The 24,931-nt window shown below is 40.6% G+C and overlaps 2 protein-coding genes across 2 annotated transcripts in view; one reads left to right on the forward strand and one right to left on the reverse strand.

The window, feature by feature from the left end:
* The window catches only part of LOC102212584 (inactive dipeptidyl peptidase 10), a 28,156-nt gene extending 12,623 nt beyond the window's left edge, over positions 1-15,533 (reverse strand). Inside the window, exons 1-9 of the mRNA XM_005748998.1 lie at positions 15,516-15,533; positions 13,979-14,249; positions 8,507-8,621; positions 7,081-7,176; positions 6,807-6,901; positions 5,203-5,274; positions 1,290-1,342; positions 616-697; positions 33-153 (exon numbers count right to left, since the gene is read on the reverse strand). Coding sequence (XP_005749055.1) covers positions 33-153; positions 616-697; positions 1,290-1,342; positions 5,203-5,274; positions 6,807-6,901; positions 7,081-7,176; positions 8,507-8,621; positions 13,979-14,230 — 886 coding nt within the window. The 5' untranslated portion in view covers positions 14,231-14,249; positions 15,516-15,533. The remainder of the gene's footprint in view (positions 1-32; positions 154-615; positions 698-1,289; positions 1,343-5,202; positions 5,275-6,806; positions 6,902-7,080; positions 7,177-8,506; positions 8,622-13,978; positions 14,250-15,515) is intronic.
* An 11-nt stretch (positions 15,534-15,544) lies between these two features.
* racgap1 (Rac GTPase activating protein 1) lies at positions 15,545-24,926 on the forward strand (the record flags this gene model as incomplete). The annotated part of the gene is made up of 17 exons (XM_005749025.1): positions 15,545-15,782; positions 16,100-16,207; positions 16,315-16,517; positions 16,636-16,778; positions 17,020-17,089; positions 18,120-18,173; positions 18,267-18,344; positions 18,535-18,652; positions 19,002-19,144; positions 19,700-19,864; positions 19,952-20,047; positions 21,156-21,354; positions 21,704-21,809; positions 23,094-23,226; positions 24,291-24,426; positions 24,539-24,638; positions 24,893-24,926. Coding segments are annotated over exons 2-17 (1,863 nt in total), but the record flags the coding sequence as incomplete, so codon positions are not given.
* Between the last annotated feature and the right edge of the window lie 5 nt (positions 24,927-24,931).

The raw sequence follows: 24,931 nt of genomic DNA on the forward strand, positions 1-24,931 counted from the left end.
TCTGGAGAGTCAGCAGGTGAACTACATTTTACCTTCATAAGTCCAGTCAGAGAGGCCGTTCACCACGTATTGCTCCGGGTCAGTGGATGTAAGACGCAGGGGTTCGCTGGTCACACTCGGTTTGTAGTAGATATCTCCGTCAAACACAAAGGCCTGGCATGAGCAGCACAGACAGAAAGCACCGCCAATCCATTATCAAAGACAGCAAGGTTGCAGACTTCATTGCTGGCTCCATGATTCGAGAAGCGGACACCCTCCAAGAATGAATGAATCATTGGCTAGCACACACACGGGTGGGAGCCAATACATCTTCACTTGCCAGTTAATAAGCTGCAGATGAGCACTGACATAGCAGCAAAAGCCAATTACATTGCAGGTCAGGTAGATGAATTATATATGTATTATGAGCACAAAACCCCATTACAGTGCGACAGCCACTTCAGGTGGAGTTCATTGTATAAGATATTGTACCTTTGACGTTATGATGAATAAAATTATGTCAAATGGAGGATGCATTCAGCATTATTATGGATTTTAAAGGGTGATAAACACTTCCACCATACTGACAGTTTTAATTGATGCAGATGACAACACATGAGCAAGGCCCTCACTTACCAGCTGGTTCCCCTGAGGTCCCCAGGAAGCGTACTGTAATGCTGCCTTCTGCCCCTCTGGAGGGCTGAGTTCAAGCAGATCCCTGAAACACACAAAAACTCAAACATAAGCCCTCCATTAGGGAACACTCTCCTCTTTGAAGCCATCCAAGGTCCATCCAAGCCCTGCCCTTGAGGGAGCTACTGCACTGTGAGAACAAAGGGGCAAGATGCAGAGAGGGAAAATGAAACAGAGAACGGGGCTGATTCATGCAAGAGTGCAACATTTCTTTTTCTATATTTCTAGCCACAATGTTTTTTTTTATTTCCTTAGGACAGGCAAACATTTTTCTCCAAGGCATACTCGGGCAATATTGCAGGTCCTCCAGAAATCCTTTTCAGAATAACTCCTTAGAATTTCAAGGGATCACTCACAGCTACCAAAGAGTTTTTTTTCCCAGAGATAATGCTGAATATGATTCTCAGGCAGTGAAATCTGAAGTACAATACAAACCTTATAGAGCCTGGAAAGAACACTGACAAATGAATGGACATCTGAAAGAAACATGAAATACTGATTCAAATGAAACACGCTTTGGGGAAAGTTTTTTTTTTTTTCCAATCTGCAGGTCTGCTTGCATTGGTAACGCTCATGCCCAGTGCAGCCCATGCATTAGCAGTGATGATTCCACCTACCCATTAGCCACACTGTAGATAGCATAGGAGGCAGTGAAGGACTGAGAGAACACCTGAAAAAGGTAGAGGATATCATGCACAAAGGTGTGCCGCACATAGATGAAAACACATACTTTAGTGCTCACACATGCACCTGAGCATGTACAATTAAGGTTAAATGCAAATGAGACAAATATTATGACAAAAAAATTTACAGTTAAGCATAAGCAACAAGGAGCTGTGTTTGCATCATCTAAGTGCTTCTGAAATCACTGCAAAGACTGAGTCGAGTGGCTTATTACCTGGCAAAAAGGAGCAGCATAATTTTATTCCAAAATTACAAAGGTAAAGGTTTAGTGAGCCTATAAATATTTCACTGATAATAGTTATATTTAATATTATTCTTTCACCTAAGCTAGAATGGAAGTGGAAAATTGCTTCGTGCTGTAAGTATTTGCATATGCAATCATTTTTAGTAGATGGTATTTTAACACTCCCCTACTTTTTATTGAGCCAATCACATCTTTACGTCTTAGTGATATGGACTTAATTTGCAGGAGTCATTAAACTACTGGCAGCAATTTCATCCATATTACATCATAACTGAGATCTCAAGTGAATAAGAGAAAGTTGGACCTTCAAGACTGAGCAAAAGAGACAACACCAAAGACATGGCATGTGAAAGAAAAGCACAAAAAACGAAGACAGACATTCCCATTAAACAGCATCGTTAAGGTTAATATCCTTCACACTGAGCTCTATAGTGGCTGGCAGCTGTGTCGCAAACCTTAGAAAAGCATCAGAAGCTCTGAATAATTAAATTAACACGTGTGTGAACGAATTTGTGCATGTAAGTGTGTCTCTTAACTGCAACTGATCAAAGCAATAGCTAATGAATTCAAGGCAAAATATTGATTTGCACACCTCTTTTTTCAAGCAAAGAGTTGGAAGCAGCATTTGCCCACTGGCCACTAAGGGCCCCAGCCACCTGGAAAACCAATCCCTAAAGAAATTAAATGTCACATCCTCTATACAACACATTTAGTAGTGAAATTGGATTTTTTTCCCCCCTTCTTCAGTGCTGTCTGTTGTTAGAAAATGCATGAATGGAATGACACAGTGCTAAAGCTGCAGGGATAAAGGAGTGGAAATAAATTTTAAGGCTATCTAAATGAAATCGAAATCTGATTGTAGCATAACGGCTGCGCATGAGGGGCTATGCATTAGGTGGAGCAGAAAAAGAGCTGTTCACAACACAAAACAGGAGCAAGAAAAGGAAGAGGATAACATGAAGTGGTGGACACAAAAGGGAAAGTGAGGGAAGAAGATAGAGTGAAAGGAGCCGCGACAGGACGTTAAAGGGGGGTATCAGTCTTCAAGACCAAAGGGGGCAGCACTGCTGTCAGCACCATACCAAATCAGCTATTTGTGATTTGTTTAGAAACCAAAAGCTTCTGCTTGTGTGTTATTGTGTGTTTGTGTGATAAATAGAAAGAGAGAGTGAGAGCATCTGTCATAAAGAGGCAGAGTGAATTCTAATGTGGTTGCCAGTAACATATCATAAATCCTCCAGATCGTGCTGCCTGTCAGCCTCCCTTTTACTACCCACCCCCTCCATGCTGCCAAATAGGGGGGTATGGGCACAACACATGATTACATTCTCAGAAGATATTGCTGGATAATGTGACAAAGACTGCGTATAGAGATTACAGCACCCTTTGCAGGAGCACAGTTATTAGAGGCTTTTGTACAACGTAAAACTCACAATGCGGAGATAATAGCATCCTTCCTTCTCAACATTGTTCCTGCCTCACATGCATTACTTAGCAGCCCCACAATGCGCTGCCTTTGATACAAGCACCCATCAGGGTTTGCTGCAGAGTGCAGACCCAACTCCCTTTGCTTTTTATTTGTCCCGAAACTACACTGTCTTGGCAGGCACCGGTTCATTTGCCTCCGCTCATCAATCCTGGTAACCTCCACCGCCGCTGAACTATTTCAACATCACTCATTTGAAAATATGTACGTCCTCTCTTTTTTGCCTTTCTGCTCTCACACACACAGAAAAGAAACTCTTAAGGCAAACCTCTTTAATTCAAATAAGCTTTAAGAAAAGATATTTTCCTGTAGGAAACCTGCTTTCTCTTGTTCCTATGTGTGGAAAAATTCCCTAACTGACTTATGCACATACTCTCTTATCAAAATCCATTTATTTTCACTCACGGGGCACAACTCTCCCCTAAAGCCTCTAGAGGTAGTACAAAATCCAAAGAAGCCTTTTAACTTCACACATAGCCTGCACACACATTTCTCTCTCTACTACAGCTCTCTCCTTCTAGTATCTCGGACATTTTTGGGTATTCTTTCTGACTAATTTCAACTGGGCATTGTATCTAAGGTCAAGCGATGCATATCCCATTTGCAAACTCCTCCATCGTTACTGCCTTTCCCCACTGCTTTCTGTGTTTTTTCCTCTCATTCCCTACCACTCTCTGCTCTTCTGAACGGCAAAGCCGCTGCCTGGCGCAAACTGCTTCAGTCAGCACAAATCCCCCCAGAGATAGACAGAAAAAAGTGAGTGAGAGTGAGGAAGATGAAGCAGGAGAAAGAAGGAGGCAGCCACAGAAAAGAGGAGCATGGAGGAGGAATAGCCCCCGCGCACACTGACAATATGCCAGCCATGCTAACACAGAAATTCATTTCTAAATAAACAAACGATTCCAGGTGCCATGCCCATTGTCTCTGATTTCTTCAAGTATGCGCACACTCTGAGCATACAGATTAGACAGGACATTTCCTGCTGATATCAAAGGAAGTATGCTAATGACATAGAGTACGATCAACCAAAGCAACCCACAATCTGGGCACGGATCTGAGCCCTTTCTCTATAGAAATGTGTGAAAGCTGATTGAATCCCCACTAACCGCTCAATAATTTAGTTAGAATGGATGCACTGTGTTTGTGATGATGCTGTAACACAGCAACAGGCTCATTCGTTCCCCCCACACAGAGAAAATATGATACGCAGTGATTAGAGCAAAAGCAGGTCTCTAAAGGAAACCCAGAGAAATGGAAAAGGCTGTGAGGTTGAATAAAGAAGAGACCGAGAAAGCATAAAAATCTGTTTAAAGATTGTTAATAAAAACTCAGGGAAATGTGCTGAGAGCCTTCATTTCCTCCTAATTCTGTTTTCTTGCCTCATCGATTACTTGCACATTACACAACTTGCCTTCCCTTTGAAGAAAGATTCACCTATTTATTAACCATGAGGGCATTTAGAGAGCGAGGTGGCTGGTGGGGGGTGGAGACACAGAGCTACGCGGTGTTAAAAGTAAAGTGAGCAAAAGATCTGTGTTTTGTCCACCCCAGCGCTGATCTGAAACCACCTGCAATCGAGATTCTCGTCAGATTCTCATTAAAATTCTCCCCCCCCGAACAGGCAGAGGTGATTTCATTACTGCAGCTCCAACTTCATCTCTTCATCTCCTTGATCTCCCCATCCCCCATTTGCACTTGTGTGCTAAACTCTTCACGGCAATCACATTCAAAGCTTTCGTCAACTCCCTGCACGTCGTGCCATCAGCCAGTTTAAATATTCAGCCCCTCATATGTTAACCCAGTCATCGAGCAAGTGGTGTTATGGAGCTGAAGATTGCTGCAGTTGCATAAATGAGCTCACTCACACGCTCTTTTCTCCTCACACTCCTTCTGTTCTTGCTCTTCTCCTCGTTTTTTCATTGAGGCTCTGATCAGGATGCATGTCACAATTGTTTTGCTTGTCACTAGTGGCCTGTCAGACATATGGTGGTCTGTGAGTCATAACAGCTTGTCTTTGATACTAGTGGATAATTCATGACCCTGGATAATTTCTGGATAAGATTGATGATTCTTTCTGGGGAAGTCTGAGCCCACTTGTCATTCAAAGGCAACTTACCGGTCGAATGTTATATGCCAAGAGGACAAACCTCTTGTCTGCAGACACTTGGAACTGAGTAGTGGTCAGGTCCTACAGAAAAAAAGACAACAACGCTTTATTAGAAAATCTTCTTTTTCATTCCAAAATGTTTTAGAATATTTAGTATGATAATTCCACTTTTAACTGCCTTCTATCATTTCAAATAAAGCCTGTGACTGTTATTCTCTGATGTCGAGTTTTTCCTCAAGAATCATGTCTGTCTTGTACTTTCTACAGCTGCTTTACTGGAAACATAAGCAGCCCATTATTATGATGCCGATGATGCATTTATAATTTTGTGATTTCTGCACATCTTGCAAATGCCACATAAAGTCACAGAGGAAAGAATATGATGTAAATAACGTGGAAATAACGTGTATTTCCAAGTGACATTGAATAAACTGAGCCACACACACACATTAAACTTAATAACCGTCATATATCCTGTAATTTTTGTTTCCTCTGTTATGTACGGGGTCTCCAGCTTTTCATGTATCCAGAACAAAGCCAAAGACCATCAAATATAAATTACTGCCGACAGAATATCAGTCTTCTTTTCACTATTGTGGTATTCACTAAAACAAAGATTTCTTCAGTCCTTTTATTCAGTGTGTAACAAGACATACACAGAAAACTCACAAATAACCAAAACTACTGTTTGTTCTTCAGTGCTATAAAAAAGCTACATACCTTCAAACATTAATCTACTGTTCTCCTTCACATTTCGACAGTTTTAATGTTTTATATTCTAGTTTAAACCAAGTAGCTGTGGGACGATTATAGTTTAGTTTAAAATTCTCGAGGACATTTTCTAGCTAAAACTCCATGTCACACTAATTCCTTCTTCAGATTACTGACTTCCTCCATAATTCATGACTTAATTAAAAATCCCTCTTACAAGCCAGTTTTGTGTCATGAGAACATATGCCATGTGTTTAAGGCTTGTGGTGATCTAGCTTTTGCTTCCCATGTTTTTGCTTTCATTAAAATCTTCATTCACTCGTTCGTCATTGTCTCTTATACAGGTACGAAACTCTTGGAAATAAAGTTTTACTGATTTAATGTAAATTTTTTATCTTAAGGATAGGCACTATATTTAGGTGGATCTGTCTCAGCGATTCATTTATTTAAGGAAATCCTGTATACTTCTTCATACCAAAAAAAAATCTTTTTCTGGAATTGGAAACAGCAGCAAAGATGAAAAAACGCTCTATCCCAAAACCGAGGAGTGACTTCTCAACCTGACAGCACAGCCCTGCTTTAAGCTCCTCGACAATGACCCACATAAGTCTGTCAGTGTCGTGCAGAGGCGGCGTTCAAAATGATGCCCCTGCTTGGGAAATTCTCTTTGAAGGCTCGTATTGAGGGCTCACAGAGCAGCCAGATTGGGGGGGAAATTAGACGATGCTGTCACTCTTCCAAATCTTTTTTTGTCTGAAGTGTGGGATGTGGAGCAGTGGGAAATACAGCATACTCCTCTTAATCTGTCTATTTGAGCATCAGTGTGCCCAGGCCTCTGTGGATATGATCAATTGTGTATACTGAAATCTATTCTCTAAAAGTTTAGTGTTCCTGTTACTCACCAGGGAGCTGTTGTCCAGCAGAGTTGTGGTTAAGTTGCTGGTGAGGCTGAACGACAGGACATGTCCCTCTCTGGTGCGAAGAGCAACTTCGTTCTCTAAAAAAGGTTGAGTTCACAGAAGAAGGTCTTGTGCTATTAGAATGAAAGAACAGAACCAGTGGCTGCTGCTGCAAACCAGTGGCTCAGTCGTAGGTGACCTCATTAAAGAGGCGTCAGACTGTTATGAGGACTTTATCAATGAAGAGTGATTTGTGAGTGAGAATATGGATCCTTACCATTCAGCCATGCCACACAGGGGTTATGAATCTTAAATTCTTCACTCTCGAGGTCCTCCATCGTGAGATGGGAGCGAAGTAACAAGTGAGACTCGTCTTTAAAAGCAAAGAGACAGCGATAACTAGCACATCAAAAACTCTCCTTTGTTTACAGAAATGCAAAGTCTGAGGCTTTTCGCAACTTGGCCTACATTCCTGCTTCATCTTGGATTCATATTTTGCATACTCAAAGTTACTGTTATTACTTTGCAACACTCAGTGGAATATTTTTCTATAATGTAAAGATAAAGGGGGGGGAATACCACTGCGAGCTTGCCTAAAATTATCAGTAGTAAAACAGACATCTCAGTTCTTTAAAGGGACTCAGTATGGCATCAAGCACAGTACAGCTACAGGAGCATTGGTGCATTTAATATTTGTACGTGTCATTACCATATTATGAGCACAGGGCAGATGTCTCATTACCACATAAGTCTCAGTTATGGAGCCATGTTGCTATTTAAATTTAATAATAATTCTCCTCTCTTGAAGAAGAACATTAAGAGTTTCATGAGACTCCAGAGCTGTCCACGCAGAACTGTCAGTAGCCCAAAGAAGCCACCTCACTCAGTCATTGAATTCAGTATCTGAGTGTGTGAACTAATCTATTATTAACCATCACAAAGTCGGACTTTTAAATCATAGCACGGTGCTTTAAGGGATATTTTGGCATTTGAGTCAACTCATTTTATGATTTCCCATTAAACATTTTCCACGTTATTAAATACCTACCACTATTAAAATGCAATTTACAACAACGCCCTTTTCCTTTTTTTGGACTCCTTGGATCTGAATTTATATTCACTGAGCAGCCTTGGGGGAACCGCTAACCTGGCCTGACAATAACAATCTACCAGCAGCTCTAATTAACAGAATATATCCTGTTTGTTTAATCTTTACTGAATCTAAAATGTGAACCCAAGAAGTCACTTTTGGAGGTTTTTATGTTCTCTCTAGTGTGGCTGTATAGCTTCCTGAATTTGTCCTTGGTTGCCTGGCAACTGCTCAGGGCCAAGAAATGGTCACCTAGATTAAAAGCCCATAAACGGTTGTATTTACACTGTGTTTTTTTGTCAGGATTAAACAAACAGGAGAGACAGCGTTAATTAGTGAGCTTTAGAGGTGCTGGTAGCAGGATCCTGTTACTTCTGGAAAGAAGGCAGCTGGTTCCCTCTGTTTCCAGTCTTTATGCAACTAAGCTAAGCTGCCTGGCTGCTGGCCTCATATATTCCCTGCCCTACTATAGACTTATGAGGAGTGTATGCAATCAGCACTGCATTAGAGGTTCTTCAGTGCTCCTTAAAACATCTCCTCTCTGCTATGATACTTTTACTTTCCCCAACATCTTTCCAACTATTTTAACCATTTTCTTTGTCCACATTCTTACCAGGTGTGAGGAGGATGACGGAGAGAATGACCAGAGACATAACAGCCAGGATCACCACCATGGCGATCCCTATGCCCTTCCAGTTCCTCGGAGGACCATCTGTACTGCCCAGGTCCTTATGTTGAAGAGTACACAAACACACAAACACTGTGATGAATGCGAGAACAGCTGAGGAGGAGGACATTAGTGCTGCTTCATTTCCACAGTCACAGAAATTTCTCCCCGACAGGCTCAGGGGGCTAAGACCAGCCTTCAGCATCGTAGGGCTCTCACTGAATTACACCAATTTTCCATATGAGAACAGCACAAAATTGCTGCATATGAGAGATATGTCTTTAATTGCGGCACCAATTTTAGCCACGCCGTAAATTTTTTTTTTTTTTAATCTCTGCTTCATTTCACCTGTTACATGACTGATGGGCCATGTGGTACAGCTAAAACAGAGGGGGATGAGTTAAAGAGTTGTTGAGAAATGTGTTGTTCTTGTGTGCATTTACAGAAAAAAAAAAAGCTATCTCATACTTCACCTCCAAAGAGCTGCTTTGTGTGTCGGGATTTAAACAACAGCACTGGATGAAGTTGTTAAAAAGGCAATAAAAGGAAGAAGAAGATAATATGATGAGCAACAAACAACAAGCAATTACCAAGAGAAAAAAATTTCAAACTTTAGATTCTAGTCCTCGTGTACCCTCCGAATGCAATCAGGGGAAACTGATAGAATGAGCCTGCATCAGTATCAGTCACAATTAAACACAATTGTGTGTGATTCCCAGGCTGTGCCCTGCTCCCCTCATAATGAGTTGCTGGCACTGCTGGAGCCGCGCATCTGCTGGAGTGTGAAAGTTCAGTCACAAAGCAGCCATAAAACTCAGGCTTCATTATTTCTGTTCACCCCTTTGACTTGGCCCTCAAAACCTCGCTGGTCCTGATCACTTTCCACCAGGCCGTCAAGAGGAGGGCAGCGGAAGAAGGGCATATGGGGTGCACTGGTCAACAGATTGCTGCTCTTCCGTGCTCCCTGCATGACACCAGATGCCCCAGTTCTGTGTCATACTATCCTTGACATCAGCCTTTAATATCTTAGTACTTTCTCTCCCCCACACATGTGCCCTTACCTCTCTTCACTGTCTGATTTAAAGCCCCCGATAATGTCTGGAAAAACTCATTTCCATGTGTGTTTCTTTATGGGTCCAACTGCATCAAAAGTTTAGTTCTGAGACACATTTTTTACCACTTTCTAAAACATTACATGTTTTCACACTCACAAAACTCCTGCCAAGGTCTCATCTTTAATAGATCTGCTCGGCTGCAGTATCGTAACATGTTCAAAATTAAAACCAGTTACACCTGAAGGGACAACTTGTAAGCGATGTTTGAACTTTCTGTGCAGGCCAGAGCTAGGAGATTAATGTTGAAGGCTGTGTATCTCCTGCCTGGTCTAACACTGTTTTATCACATTTTCCTGCCCTCTTGGTTAACAATTGCTCCCCAGTCTGCTTCTGGTAGATAAAAAACCTATAGTATGTGAAGACTTTGGTAGAGTACAGTTACTGAATCATATTGCACAGTTAGCACTTTTGGCTAAAAGTTTGAAAAACTGCTATAAAAAAAATTGAAGGTCTATAACAAAACAGTGGATATGCTGTAAAATGCAGTCATTATTAAGCATAAAATAAAACTGCATTGTTATTTCAGTCAAAACAGGCATTTTCAACTAAAGTCTTCACTTAACTGATACCACTACACTTGCACGTCCTTTCTCTCTTTATATGAGCAATATGAGACCTGGAACATCTGCCTAATGAGATGCACAGCTCTTATTATTCTCCTGAGCACAGACATTAAGCTATACTTCCAATTAAGGTCGCGCTGTTGTTAAGGCAGACAGGGAGAATCCCAGATTTCAGTATATAAGGAGTTTTGTCACGCTTGTAAATGAGGTACAGAGCAGACAGACTGAGCAGAATCCCCAGAGTGAACATTGGCGAAGCTGCTAGTGCCTACTGGCTGCTGGTCACAAAGCATGTGGGAACCTAATGCAGCACAAACTGCTGTCACAGTCGAACAGATGACAAGCTGTATGACAGACCAGGTTTATCTCAGTCAGCACCCTGACGGACAAGCAAAAATATCTCCATGTGGGTTTTCTGCTGAGCCAAACCACAACTGAATCACACATAGACAGTCTTTTTATTCAGCCTGCGTGATCCCACACGAGCTGGAGTGGAATCCGGGATGTGGTGTCAGTCAAACACCAGAGGGTGCAAGATTGCAAATCAAAGGCAATACCTCTGTGGATAACTCATCCTGAAGGCATCCCCGTGAGAGGAGTTTTGGCAAACCATGCAGAACTGAATTTGAAGAGAGAGAGAGGTCTTACATTTGCCAGCAGAGCCACAGGCTTTTCATTCAGCCAAATCATAGAATCAATAATGTGTACAAGGTCCAATGGGAAACAATTAACAGTGGGAATACAGCCACTGAGAAAACTTTTAGATAGACACTCTTCCTTAAACACTGTTTCCTGCAATATATGACAGCTCCTAGTGGAAGAACCTCACAAAAACTAAGCCTGTTTTGTGCCTTCTACCATTTTGACTTAGAATGTACACTAAATAGAAGCAATTGCTTATTTACCTGCACACAAACAAACTGGCCCCCTTTCCTCAATGAAGTGCACACAAAATCAGACAATTTGAACTGTATTGATCGAGTTTGCACACTACAAAAGCAAGTCACGCCAAACACAATTACTCAGTCTGCACAGCCATGCACCACAACTGGGTTGCGCAGAATCCAGGCGGCGCTCAGAATTCATAAATTAGGCTCAGGAGACCTCCTTAACTCCATCTTCTGTGTCTTTGCGGCATCCAACAATAAATCACATGCAGGGGAATGAAGAAACCAATGCAGGCTGTTCAGGGATTCTGCTTGTAGATTTGCATACCTCCGGGCACCCACCCTACTCCACCCCATCCCTTAATACTGGCCAGTAATGTTTATTGCACACAAAACATTGGAGAAGGCATCAACGAAATAACTACCAACATATAAAAGGGAGAGATGTATTGGCAGTCACATACAGCCCTCGATATAAACAAAAGCTTCCTGATTTTAAGGATTCACAATAACAGGTTGCAAGGGACATCTGCAGATAACCCACATATGCATTATCTTGTCAATATTTCCCCTTCCCTTCATTAAAAATGAAAGTCATCATTAGAGCAGACTGCTAACTTTAGCATAGTTTGAATAAATGGTAACCAAACTGCTGTAGTAATGACATCAAGACTGATCCGTATCTAAGGCTGTCTTTCATGAACTTCAGTGCTCTAACTCACTGCACCAGAATTATGATTTTTAGTTTCTTATCCCCCCCCCCCCAAAAAAAACAGTAGGTGGTAGGACACCATATGGAACAGGGCAGTTCTTTTTGCCCTCGAGGCTATTACCAGACAATGCAGCAAAAGCCTTAGTGAAATGAAAGGCTGCTTTAGCCTCTACTGCTGCAAGGCTGCCCTGTCTTCTTTTCATGCTCCCCATCACACGCACGAAAATTACTGTACAAAAGGTTGCTGTACAAGGGAGCTTTTCCTCAGCGTGTCCAGCCACTCAAAGTGGCCAAGCTCCTGCCTTAGGAAATAAGCAGCATCAGTAGAAACACATGTGGGAGAGCTACGGGTGAGATATAGAGTTACAGTACAAATAAAAAAAACGAACATGCCATTTTTTAGCAAGCTCTAAAGGGATACCAGCAAATGATATACACGTAATAGGTTCAGTGTAAGAGCTCCCAGTGTCATGCTGGCACTTAACCAGCGTTAAGGATAAAAAATATTGCTGTCACTGCTAGTTGCATTCCTTAATGGCAGGGATTTACTGAACCACAAACAAAGCGCTGTGTTTTTCTGACACAAATATGCTTTATTTTGTTGATGATTGTCACATTAAGTGGAATCCACAATCCACTTTGTACATTCTCTATCTAATATTTTGACACACCAACACACGACACAAGTCATTTTCACTTTTTTCTTTTCTGGTCCAAAGGCCAAGAGACAGGTGGTGCCTCGTGAGGCTGTAGATTGCAGTCTTGTAATACTAGGCTTTATATAGTGTCAATAGTATTTGAACTTCGCTGACTTGAGACAGGTGAGAGTCTATAACCCAGTGAAGCAGCAACAAACCCTCTTATTGAAAATGAACAAATATTATTGTCTCATTAATTGCTTCGCATATTGATTGGAGACTGCACTGAGATGCTGTGTCACTTGCAGCTAATGGACTATTTATAAGCCTCACAGCCGTTTGTGGCCCTCTGAAAGAGACAAAAGTGCAGAAGGATTATAATAAAAGATTCTTTTAGACTATGATTTCATTAATACTTCCTCTCATCAGCCTGTAAGTAAAAGACTTAAATATTAGTGTGTCACTTAATGCCAGACATCTCCTTGATCTGTATCACAAATAGGCTACGTACTAATTAGATATAATTAGACTACTCAATCTAGTCTCTTGAACACTTTCACCTTCAGGGTAGCCCTGTTCTAATGACCACTTGATTGAAACCCTTTCCCAAGAAGAGTGACAGTTTGACCTGTTCATTATTTGACTTACCAAGATTTGAAAATGGACTCTGCTGAAGAGAAACAAAAAGCAGCCAATATAAATTCCTGAATAATTCAAGATTTATTTTTTAATTTAAGGGTTAAATTCAGAGTTTACAAATGATGCCACCTAACGTACGTGTATTTTCAATTTTACATTAAACCATTTATAATGCAACCACACTTACACACCATTGGTGAATGAAAGGCAGAAATGAATCTTGCAGATCACATCCTGTGCAATAACATTTCATGTAAATGCATATCAGTGAGCTCACAAGTTGTTTAGAGGCAAAACTGTCTACTCATGAAAATACATGAATGTTACATTTGAATAGGGAATCTGTATGGAATCAGAATTACAGATATTATGGAGTATGTGCCATAACTAGCAAGGGTTTAAAGTGTAAAAAGAAGCTATTGGCTCATAATCTTTGCTCATTGACAACACATCTATGCAGCAGAGGGCTGATCAATCATACAGCGCAGCCTGCCTCTTTATCACTGTGCAGGTCCACACTGGAGGGGACAGTCTCTTAGAACAAATTCTCACGTCTGACTGTTGGAGGAATGGGCATTGTTTCTGGTGCAGATATTTTGCTGAAAAAGTCTGCATGGGACAGAAAGACAATGTAGGAGTGACAACGACCGGACGTTAGCCCAGCCTGCACCGCAGTGCACACAGTCAAGCCTGTCCAGGTGATAGATATTAACGAAGAAAAGTGTGAACCGGCGAAAAGGCAAAAACACCAATTCCTCACTGCACATCACAAAACACCCCCTTCTCTCACACACATACACGTGCTCTGAATCTAAAAAGAAAGAAAAAAAAGTGCGGACAAAACAAAAGAAAATGCACACATACCAGATCCGTGGTCATATTTTGTTGAGTTGTTGCAATCATTGTTATCCGCTGCAAGCTCTGCTCTGCCTCTGTAGCCTCAAAACTCGCCGAGCTGCTGCACTGTTGTCTTGCGGAGCCTTTTCTGTATCCTCTGCTTCTTGCAAGTTTGTCCTCGGTGGGCTGGTGGTCCCCCTCCCCACACTCAACCAACCCACTCCCTCTAAACGTCTCTCTCCGCCTCAGTTTCTCTCTGGTTGGGTGCCTTTCGTTCATTCACTCATCTGTTTTTAGGCTATTAATCATGATAAAACATTGTTGGGCATGTAAATACAACCGTAGGCGACTCCAGCTGTTCAGCTTTTCCAGTCCCCCTTTAAAATGCGTAATTATAAAACAATAAAACATGTTGGAGGTGATATAAACCAGATTAACGTAAAAGCACAGGTAAAGGTTAGTGCCATAATTTAATAGCGTGACTATTGCCTCTATAAGTAAATTAAAGCGCAGTGAACGCCTATTTTAATATAAGGAGAACCACAATAGGCAAGGACCTTTCTATAGACACATTTAGCCCATCTGTCATGACTTGACTAGCTCATACACAATTATGAATATAATATGGCCAGAGAAGAATAGTATTGCTTTAAAAGTATGATTGGAAAAGTTAAAAGTTAAGGATGTGTGTTTTAGGGGGTCGAACAGAACACATTTATTATGGAAAAAGTGAAACTATTTGCACTCCTGTCGAATAGAAACATACCCATATTATAAGGTGAAGATAGTTATTTTTATAGGTTTATTAAAAAAAATTCAATAATAAATTATGCATAAAAATTAATAAACACAGTCTAAGCGAAAGCCCTTTGGGACGTTATGCTCTAAAAACATTAAAATATATAATTAATTTCAAGCAAAGCAATAATCAAAAATTGACACGGAAGAGTTTGATATACAGTGTAAAATTCTTAGCTGCCCTGCTGTGATCCTGGTTGTGCAGAAGGGTTCGTCCTGTTAAAAGGGAGTTGTTGTTTTTTTCTTTAAAGTGCTTGCACAAATTGGGCTGCCTGATTTGGGGGATTTTCTCCAGAAAGCTATAGGGTCTTTACTTTACGGTATAAAGCGCCTTGAGGCGACTCTTGTCGCGAACTGGTGCTATATTAAAAACAAAACTTTAACTGAATTATGACCTCTGTTGGACACAAACAGGTTAAGGATGGTAATTATAGTTTTTGGTGTATCCGTGGCCCTGCAGATTCTGGCCATATTACTTGCTAGCATGAGCAGTATATGTTTTATAGAGTGTCTGTGTTTTGACAGCCGCAGCATAACGGCATTAACAGTCCAAACTCGGAAGTCGTTATTTTTCCACTTACGTGTTCTTGGGAAAAAACACGGGTCTCTATTTTTGAAAGATATGACCGGAAGTATTACTTTTTATTCTCATTTCTTCTTTGTTATAAATTTATTCGCTTATTTGATTGCTAAATATTAAATGTATTATCATTAGGGTTAACACTGGATCAGTTCTACCCATTCTGACGCAAATCTACTCGCTTACCTGTGAAGCGACTGGCCGTTACGGGGGTTTTACTTTGAAAATACAAACACGGAAGTTGCATCTATTTTTTGCGTTCACACCCGAGCCGTCTTCATCTCTCATTGGGTAGCGGTGAAATTTGAAATGCAACCCGCTCAGTGTGGCTGTAGCTGCCGAAGGATGTGGACAAAGGTTCGAAAAGCTAACAGCTAAAAAAAAGGAAACGGAAAAAGAGCAGTGTGGTGGCTAAATATCACCGAAAGGCTTTTTTGTACAACGCCTCTCCAGGTATGTAGGTAACTGTTGCTTTCTGAATTTTGCAAATGGAGGAGATACACCACCTAAACGTAGAGCCATCGTAAACGCCATGTTGTTTAAGCAGTGTGCGGTTAATAGAGCGTTTAGTCTTTCCTGGCGTCAGAAGAAAAGCAAAATAAGCCAGCGTGTTCAACATAACGGCAAACACATATTTGCGTGAGCATACCAATACAGCAAGTTATCTGTTTTGGTTAAAATACTTGCAAAACTGAAAGGCGGCTAGCAAAAAATCTAGATAATCCAAGGATATTCTGTGTGGTTGAATTTTAAAATGTATTTCTTCTCAGAGGGCCTTAAATTGTAAGACACCATGGAGACTGCGGTGCTGAACCTCCAGAGCTTATATGAAAGGATGAGGACGCAAGTTGACCTTCTCAGTGAGAACATTGAACCCAGTGAGTATATCATGGCTACAGGTTCTGTTGTCTTTACCTTCTGTTAATTCACACAGGCACTTCAGGCCCCTATAGACTATACTAATGCTCCCATTTCCCCCCCCTAGACTTTATTCAGATGGCACAAAACTTTGATGACTGCCGTCGCAAATGGCTAAAGACTGAGCATGAACTGGGGTCATGCAAAGAGATGCTGAGAAAAACGGAGACTGAGAGGGGAGCCTTGGAGGTCAAACTGAAGCATGCCCGCAACCAGGTAGACGTGGAGATACGGCGCAGACAAAAGGCTGAGGCAGACTGTGAGACACTGGTAGGAAGGATGACTGGACCCTCATTGCCACCCCTTCTTTCTTGTTGGTGTCAATTTAGGCTACAGTGTGATTTCAATTGACTCATTTTTGTGTCGTGCTTGGATTTCTATGATACAGGACCGTCAAATTCAGTTGATCCGGGACCTCTTGACCTGTGAGGGATCCAGTAACAGCATCCAGTTGAGTGCAGAACAGCGCTCAGCTCTGGCTTTCCTGAACACAAACTGTCAGGCAACAACCAACCTTAATACCAGCCGAAGGTAAGTAACTCAAGATGTTTTATGTTAAATTCAAGCTGTTTAATGTAAAGCTCTTATTTCTGATTACTGATTGTTTGATTTTAAGGTACTTTCTCTTACACATGGGTACATCTAAACATTTCAGCCTTTTTACTGAATTACTACTTAGAGTTTTGAATCAGCCATTAAGTTAGGTGGGACACATGTGAGTAAAAGAACAGCATTAGCTGATTTGATGCATATTTTCTGTTGCTCTTGATAGACTGATGACGATAGATGAATCAGGCTCCATCTTGTCAGATATCAGCTATGACAAAACAGATGACTCTCTTGTAAGTATTTCTCTTTTACAAGTTAGAACTTGAATGTATGAAAAAAAAAACACTTTAATTTTGAAACCTTTTTTTTAAACTTTATTTTTATCACTTTGTTTCAAAGGAGCAGACATAACAGAGCAAAATAAAACGGGTCACAACGGGTAGGTAATACAATAAAGCACACAGTTACTGTGTGCTTTATTGTATTACTGCTTTACTGTGCTATTTTATTGTTTTTTGAACGTTATTTTTATCATTGCGTTTCAAAGAAGCAAACAGATTTCAGAAGACAGAGCAGATCAAAACAGGTCACCTGGGGTAATACATGAAGCACACAGTGGCTAGTTAAGTACACGATAGTGATTGTTTTTTGAATTAATCCCAGGGGTCTACCCACGCACCTGTGGAAAATCAACAAAAGAAAATGAATGGAAGTCCAGACTAGTCCATCAAGTCCTTCCAGACCCCAGATGAAGCCGGATGTTCACGCATGAAAAAATCGATTATGATCAGTGCACAATGTTCAAAACTATGGTTACCACAGGAAGAATTGTCTAATATGATATAGTTATTATATAATTATCAGTCAATCTTCTCCTCATCTCATATATAACAGCCATTTTAATCAATACTTCTGAAATGTATCTCTACAAACTCTTTTCATTTCTTTTACAAGGCCAGCCACATTCTCAAATTTAGTGTCTTCAATTTATGATACTATCTCTGAGCAGTAAGATTGGACTGCTGGACATTTCCAAGATAGTGGTCAGCCAATTTATAATTACATTGTCAGGTCCATGAGAATTCTCTCCACTGGCTACGACTGGAGGTGCTGACATTTATTTCACATATATTTTAGCGATCCTCATTTGTTGGTGTTATATTTGCTTCCTTCTCCCATTTAACTTTGAAATATAAGGTGAAGTGTTTCCTGAGAAACTGCATACACTAATACATTGTAGATACCAGATTGTTGTGGATGTTGTCCCTGTCGGTATCAATGAAAATAATTGAAATCTGTTAATGACATGCTCGATCTTGACAGGATTGGGATTCCTCCACTGTGAGGACAGTGCGACTCAAGAAACGAGAAAAAAGGGTGTGTTACTTCTGCTCTTTCAAATTTGAGAAGTGATGACATTGTTTTATATGTAATGGAAACGAGAGCGTTAAAGTTCTGTTTTGATTTTAGCGCCCCTCGAGAAATCATGTTGATGGTCCTCCAGTTGCCTCTAAAAGGTCTCGATCAACAGGAAAAACTTCAGAGATGGTAGGTTATTTATTTAGCTCTGGGTATTGCTTTCATATATCATACATGATCTTAATCATTCATCATTTTTGTTAGCTTTGGCAACCAAATGCTGATGGCAGATTGCAGCCAAGTCTTGCAGCTCATTGCTGTGCCCTGATGTAGTTTGGCTGTATTTGGATATTCTGACTGTTCTTATGTGTTGTGGCAGGGAAATGAGGCCATTGTGACAAAGACCACAGTGACTGTTCCTGCAAATGGAGGATCTGTTGAGGCGGTTTCTACCATTGAGACTGTTCCATACTGGACCCGCAGCAGGAGAAAGACTGGTAAGATGTCTGTTATGAGGTAGTATACAGCTAAAATATCTGTGGACGCTGCTTTTATATGTGGCTTATCTATGCTGGAGTTATATTCCAGCCTGCTCAAATGATTGTGCTTAGTTTCATCCAGCTAACTTTGTTCTTCAGTAAGTAAAATCATCTACTCGGCTAACAAGATAACAACATGGGGCTCTGTTGGGTTTTAGCAAAAGTAATAACGCATAATTTAATGGAAAAACAATGTTGGATGTGTTGAAAAAAAACTTCATTATGCAGTAGGAGTGATTCAGAACTGCACGATGAAGGTTTGTGCTATTTTACAAGCAGGTATTTATTTTCTATCTCTCCTGTTCAGCTGCTATGGAATGGGACTCTGAATCTGTCAAGTCTGAGGATGTCTTCAAGCAGCCTGCCAACCCTGAGCTAGAGATGAAAGCTGCGCCTAGTACTCCACAAAGCAATGGAGGCGTCCGCCTTCATGAGTTCGTCTCCAAAACTGTAAGAATGACATTAATGCGAAAGAACAGCACTGACTGAATGTAACTAGAAACGCACATTTTCCTTTTAGATCAAAGGAGGGTTCTCTTTATCTCCAAATTAAATAGGTTTTGCCATTATACAGCAATAGCTGAAAAAGTAAAAGGGATATTTACTTATATATTTTAAGAATTGAATATGTTAAATTATTTATTTTTTTATTGACTTAATTTAGTGTTGCTATAGCAAGGGTGCGCAATTAATTTCCCCAAGGGGCCACATGAGAGACTGGGGCTATTGTGGTGACCTCCACTAACATGCTTGTGAAAAGATAAAATTAATATTGAACAGAATTGAGTTCAGCTCATTGGTACCCCCCTCAACAATAGTACCAGTTTCTCTTGCGGCCCCATGGGAAATAAATTACCCAGCCCTGCGCTTCAAAAAAAAATGTTGGCATCCATATTGACAATGTTGTTTGCTCATTTGTATCGCTATTAAACAAAGTGTCTCTGCTTCTTTAGCTGCATATATATGGTAGATAACTTCACAGTCTCCTGTGGAATGTCTTTATAGGTCATTAAGCCTGAATCCTGTGTGCCCTGCGGAAAGAGGATCAAGTTTGGCAAGATTTCACTGAAGTGCAGGGACTGCAGGGTGGTCTCGCACCCCGAGTGTCGTGAGCGCTGCCCTCTACCATGCATCCCCAACCTGGGTGGCACACCAGTCAAAATTGGGGAGGTATGTAATAAAATTTTTACTCTTCATGTGCAGGTGGATCCACTGAAATTGGCTGCTTAACCCATCTTTGTTTTTGGTTTTTTACAGGGTGTTCTCGCAGACTACGTCCCAGACACATCACCCATGATCCCTCCCATTGTGGTCCACTGTATCAGTGAGATCGAGCAAAGGGGACTGCATGAAGTGAGTGCTATTTCACTGTCCTAATATTATGCAGAAATGTGAAGAACAGTAAAGCCTCAAGCCCCAGTAGTTATTTTTAATGTCTTCCCCTTAAGCTGAGACAGAGCTGTAACTAAGATTTTACAATCTGTTACTGGGAGCTTAAGTTTGTAATTGGGCTATGGAAAGGCTCCAGATCTGCTGATTGCTGTTTGACTTTGCTGCCATTTCTTCTTTCTGGGTTGTTTATTTAGCACTTGTCTTACTTGCTTTTTTTGTGCATAACTATCAATTTCATGTGAAAATTGTTGAGTTTTCCTACCCGAGTTTCTTGCCTTTTCTGTTCTTATTAGATATCCTTTATCTTAACAAGATGAGTTGTGGACTCATCAAACTCTCAGTAAATATTTAGTTGAACCATTTCTATGAAAGGGTGAAAGAGGGCTTGCAGAAAATTAAGGGAATCAGAGCTAGCAAATGTCCTGGGGATGTTGTCTTTTGGATATTGGATTTTTTTTTATTCGCATAGTACTAAAGCACAGCAATAACAGAGTTAAGACACTTTATATTGAAAGATAAAGACCCTACAATAATAGAGAGAAATCCCCAACAATTGGACATTGCCTTATAAATAAGCACTTGGCAACAGTGGGATGAAAAACTCCCTTTTAACAGGAAGAAACCTCAGGCAGAATCATGGATTGGGAGGGGCATCCATCTGACACGAGCAGTTGGGAGTGATGGGGGAAGCCAGGATAACTAAGGGAGAGTTCAATCACCTGATCCAGCCCAAACTATCAGCTCTATCAAAAAAAAAATTAAGCCTAATTCAGACTGGAAGCTTTTCCATAGAAGAGGGGCCTGGAAGGCTTTTCCTCCCAGCGCTAGGAACCATAACGGCCTACAGTATAAGAGTGAAGTGCTCTGTTGGGCTTATATGGTAGTATGAGGTGTCTAAGATAAGATGGGGCCTTAATATTCAAGACCTCTTGTTTCTGGATTTTAGTACCTTGCTGCAGAGGTGCCCCCTCATATCAAACAGTACGTTACAGATAACAGCTACAGTAATTTTCCCTAGAAACAATATCAGTATAATTCAGATAAAAAAAATGTTTTTCCCCTTACTCAGGCTGGACTGTACCGTCTTTCTGGTGCTGAGCGCACTGTGAAGGAGCTGAAGGAAAAGTTTCTCCGTAGCAAAACTGTTCCTGTGCTCAGTAAGGTGGATGATATCCATGCCGTCACTGGCCTCCTCAAGGACTTTTTGAGGAACCTTAAGGAGCCTCTTCTCACCTTCCGCCTCAACCGTTCCTTCATGGACGCAGCTGGTAAGAGTGTGTTTACTAGTCTAGGGTTTTGGCACAAAGCAATGTCTACTTGAAATAACTGCAGTGTTGAAAGTTAAGCAATTTATCCAACACATGATTAAATACAGGTTTCATAAGTGCTTTTGCTTTACATTTGTGATTTGTTTTGATGAGCGATGAAAACCTCTGGTGGGAATTTGCCTGGAACAAAAACAAAGGATCGATCTCTAAGTCTGTTAGCATTTTTAGTGTTTGTTTTCTACTGTAGTCAGATGCATTTTCCTTCTAGCCGCTAATAAATCCACAGAAGTCACAACACCCTATTTCTTGGTCTGTACTGAAAAAATGTGTTTTCCTTGTTTTCCCACAGAGATTTCAGATGACGACAACAGCATAGCTCTGATGTACCAAACCATTGGTGACCTGCCACAGCCCAACAGAGACACGCTGGCTTTCGTAATCCTTCACCTTCAGAGGTTTGCACCTACTCTTCTCTCACCGCATAAGTCATATATACATCATGTAAAAGAAAGAAAGTTTATTCTCTCTAAAAAAGAACATAGCAGCGCAGTTTTGGTTTGCAAAGTTGCATCTTAACATCATCTGTCTTTATGGCAGATGAGACCAAAGTTTTTGGCCATGATGCACGGCATCACATTTGGTGAAACCCAAACAGCACAAATTATGTCAGCACAAATACATCATGAAGCACTGTGGGTGAAGTCTGATGATTTAGACTCGTTTTGGGCACCTTGCCAGCATGGAGTGGAGCATAAACTCCTCTTTATACCAAAGTTATTCCAGAGTCAAATGTTATGCATTCTGCCCCACAGCTAAAGCTTGGATCAAACTGATTAATACAACAAAAAAAAATAATCTAAAACTGAATGGCTGAAAAAGAAGAATCAAGGTGTTGCAATGGGCCAGTCAAAGTCCAGATTTGAACCAAAATGAAATGGTGTGGCATGACGTTGAGAGCTGCGGATAAATGAATGCCCCACAAACCTCAATGAACTGAAGCAGCACTGTAAGAAGTTGGCCAGAATTCCTCCACAACATTGTGAGAGCCTGATAAAAGTTATTGCTGCTAAAAGTGATTCTACAAGATATTGAATTATGGAGTATACTTAGTATTTCACAGGCTTTCAGAGTCCTGTGGTAAATTTCCTTTTCAAGCGACTGTATTTGTGCTTTGGTAGATACATTTTAACTCTAGTCTCTTTGTACCTCACCTTTATAGAATATCGATATGCATTCTCTAATTCTAATATCGGTCGAGCTGCATCTAGGAAAAAAAGTGCCGAATTGCATAAACAACCTGAACTTTTTACTTTATATTTATTTCTGCTGTTAAACTTAAAATGAACTTTTTTTTTAAAGGATGCTCTTGTTTTTACTTTTTATTATATTTATTCAAAAACCGGTGGATGCTCATTTTTAAAATGTTTCAAATCAGCACATGTACTGTTGTACCTGTGAGCCAAAAGCGCTGTTTGACTTTTCTAAACTAAGTCAAAAGGCTTAAAGGCAGAGAGGGGCTGCTCCAAGGACTGTATACTATAAATGATTATTTTAAGCAGTGAATGATGCAAAACAACTTTCTGCAGGCACCAAATTAACATTTTGGAGCTGGACATGGCCATTATAGGCCCTCTTTAAAATATCAGTGTAATCTCTCGGGAGTTATTTTCATATATATATTTCATATGTCGTTGATTATACATCAGCTGGTCAGTACTGAATCTAATCAATTCTTTCAGAGTTGCTGACAGTTTGGACACCAAGATGGACATCAGGAACCTGTCCCGAGTTTTTGGTCCAACAATTGTGGGACACGCAGTTCCCAATCCTGACCCTATGACAATCCTACAGGATACCAAACGACAGCCTAAGGTAAGCTTGGAAGATGAGACGCAGCTCTTGCATACCTGTCCTAGTGTGCACTTGTTGAGCGCTTGCTGCAAAAATAAACTAAAGAAGAGCAGCGGATGCCTCTCTTTAAGGTGTAGTTGCACACACTTTACAACTGCACAGTTTCCTTTGCCTTAAACGGAAGCAATCTGAAATGCTGAGAACAGCTCTTCATCTTTTTCAATTACTCCTGGATTATTTATAACTGATTCTCTGACAAAAGTGACCATAATAAACCAAGTCTGTGGCAAACACAATTGGCTCATTTTAATGTGTTCGCTGCAGGCATCAACAAAACGTGTAATTTGCCCAGGGGTAGCCAGACTTCTTGCAGCTGTTCCCTTCATTACACTTGTGGTTAGAGTCTCCTTCCACATTTGCTGGTTGAATACCTTTAATGTGAAATACCAAGTTGGTGAAATCACAAATTTAACTCAATGACACAAAATGACATGCAGGTTTCCTGTGAATCCCTGTGAGCTGTTATTATATAGAGATGTACCCCCACAATGTAAAGATTGTTTAATAGTTAGTGCTGGAAAAGAATGCATAAATCATTTTTAAGATGTCTTAAATCTCGCAGATTATAAATGCATTATACTTTCACTAGAATTTGCAGCAAAAGCTGCCATTTCTTAAACATTTACTTCTAATATTTATAACATATTAAAGTGTTTGTTTGTTTGTTTGTTTGTTTGTTTTTTAAAAAAAATCTTAATTCTGATGCATTTTGCTATTTATCAGGATGACAGTGTCTGGCAACAGATTTAATATACATTATGTGGAATGGCTAAATCTAGGAGACTGAGCACACACAACAGCTGGAGGCCACAAAATATCTTACAGTGTAATATTGCACAGAAGAAGAGCATAACACCATTATTTTTTTTTCTATTTTTTCTATTTTTTCTTTTCTTTTTTTAGTAACTCCCCTCAATCTTGCTTAAGGCAAACCTAACTAGCGTAGCACGGGCGGAAGTGGATTAGGCAATACTCTGAAATAACCCTGATCTTTTTCCATTTTTTACTAATCCCTTTCTGTTCAGGTTGTGGAGCGTCTGTTGGCTCTGCCGGTGGTTTTCTGGGCCCAGTTTGTGATGGCAGCAGAACACGAGCAGCCGAACTTGGAGCATTTGATCATTGAAAATGCAAACTGCTACGCCACCCCTGAGAGAGCTGGAGGTTTGTTAAAACTTTTTGTTATTGCCGTATGAGTGTGGGCGCAGTCGTTTCAACAGCCTGACATTTCATGGGAGGCTGAGATTGTAAATGTTAACTGTTTGTGATATTTCAGTGAGCATACTGGGACCTCTGACCACTCCGGAGTACCAGCTCAATAAAACCCCCTCCTCCAGCTCTCTGTCTCAGCGCATGAAGTCCTCTCTGACACCCAGGTAATCACATGAGCACAGTCCTCCCGGCCCTGCTGGCATTATAATCAATGATCTCATGATTAATTGAGAAGATAAAGCTACAAAGTGTTTTCTCTCCTAATTTACATAAATGCTGACTTCTTCTGACTTTCATATAACTTAATCTACTGTGTATTATCTCATTATCATTCATCAGCTCTGTTTTATTGACTATAGCTCCTAATTAATAATTCCATCATGTTTTTTGTTTTTTTTATGTATGCTGTTTGTTGCAGATTTGGGTCAAAGAGCAAATCAGCAGTGGGATTTTCTCG

This window comes from Pundamilia nyererei, unplaced genomic scaffold (genome assembly GCF_000239375.1).
Source record: "Pundamilia nyererei isolate P.nyererei 1_Seehausen unplaced genomic scaffold, PunNye1.0 scaffold00235, whole genome shotgun sequence".
Lineage (NCBI taxonomy): Eukaryota > Metazoa > Chordata > Actinopteri > Cichliformes > Cichlidae > Pundamilia > Pundamilia nyererei.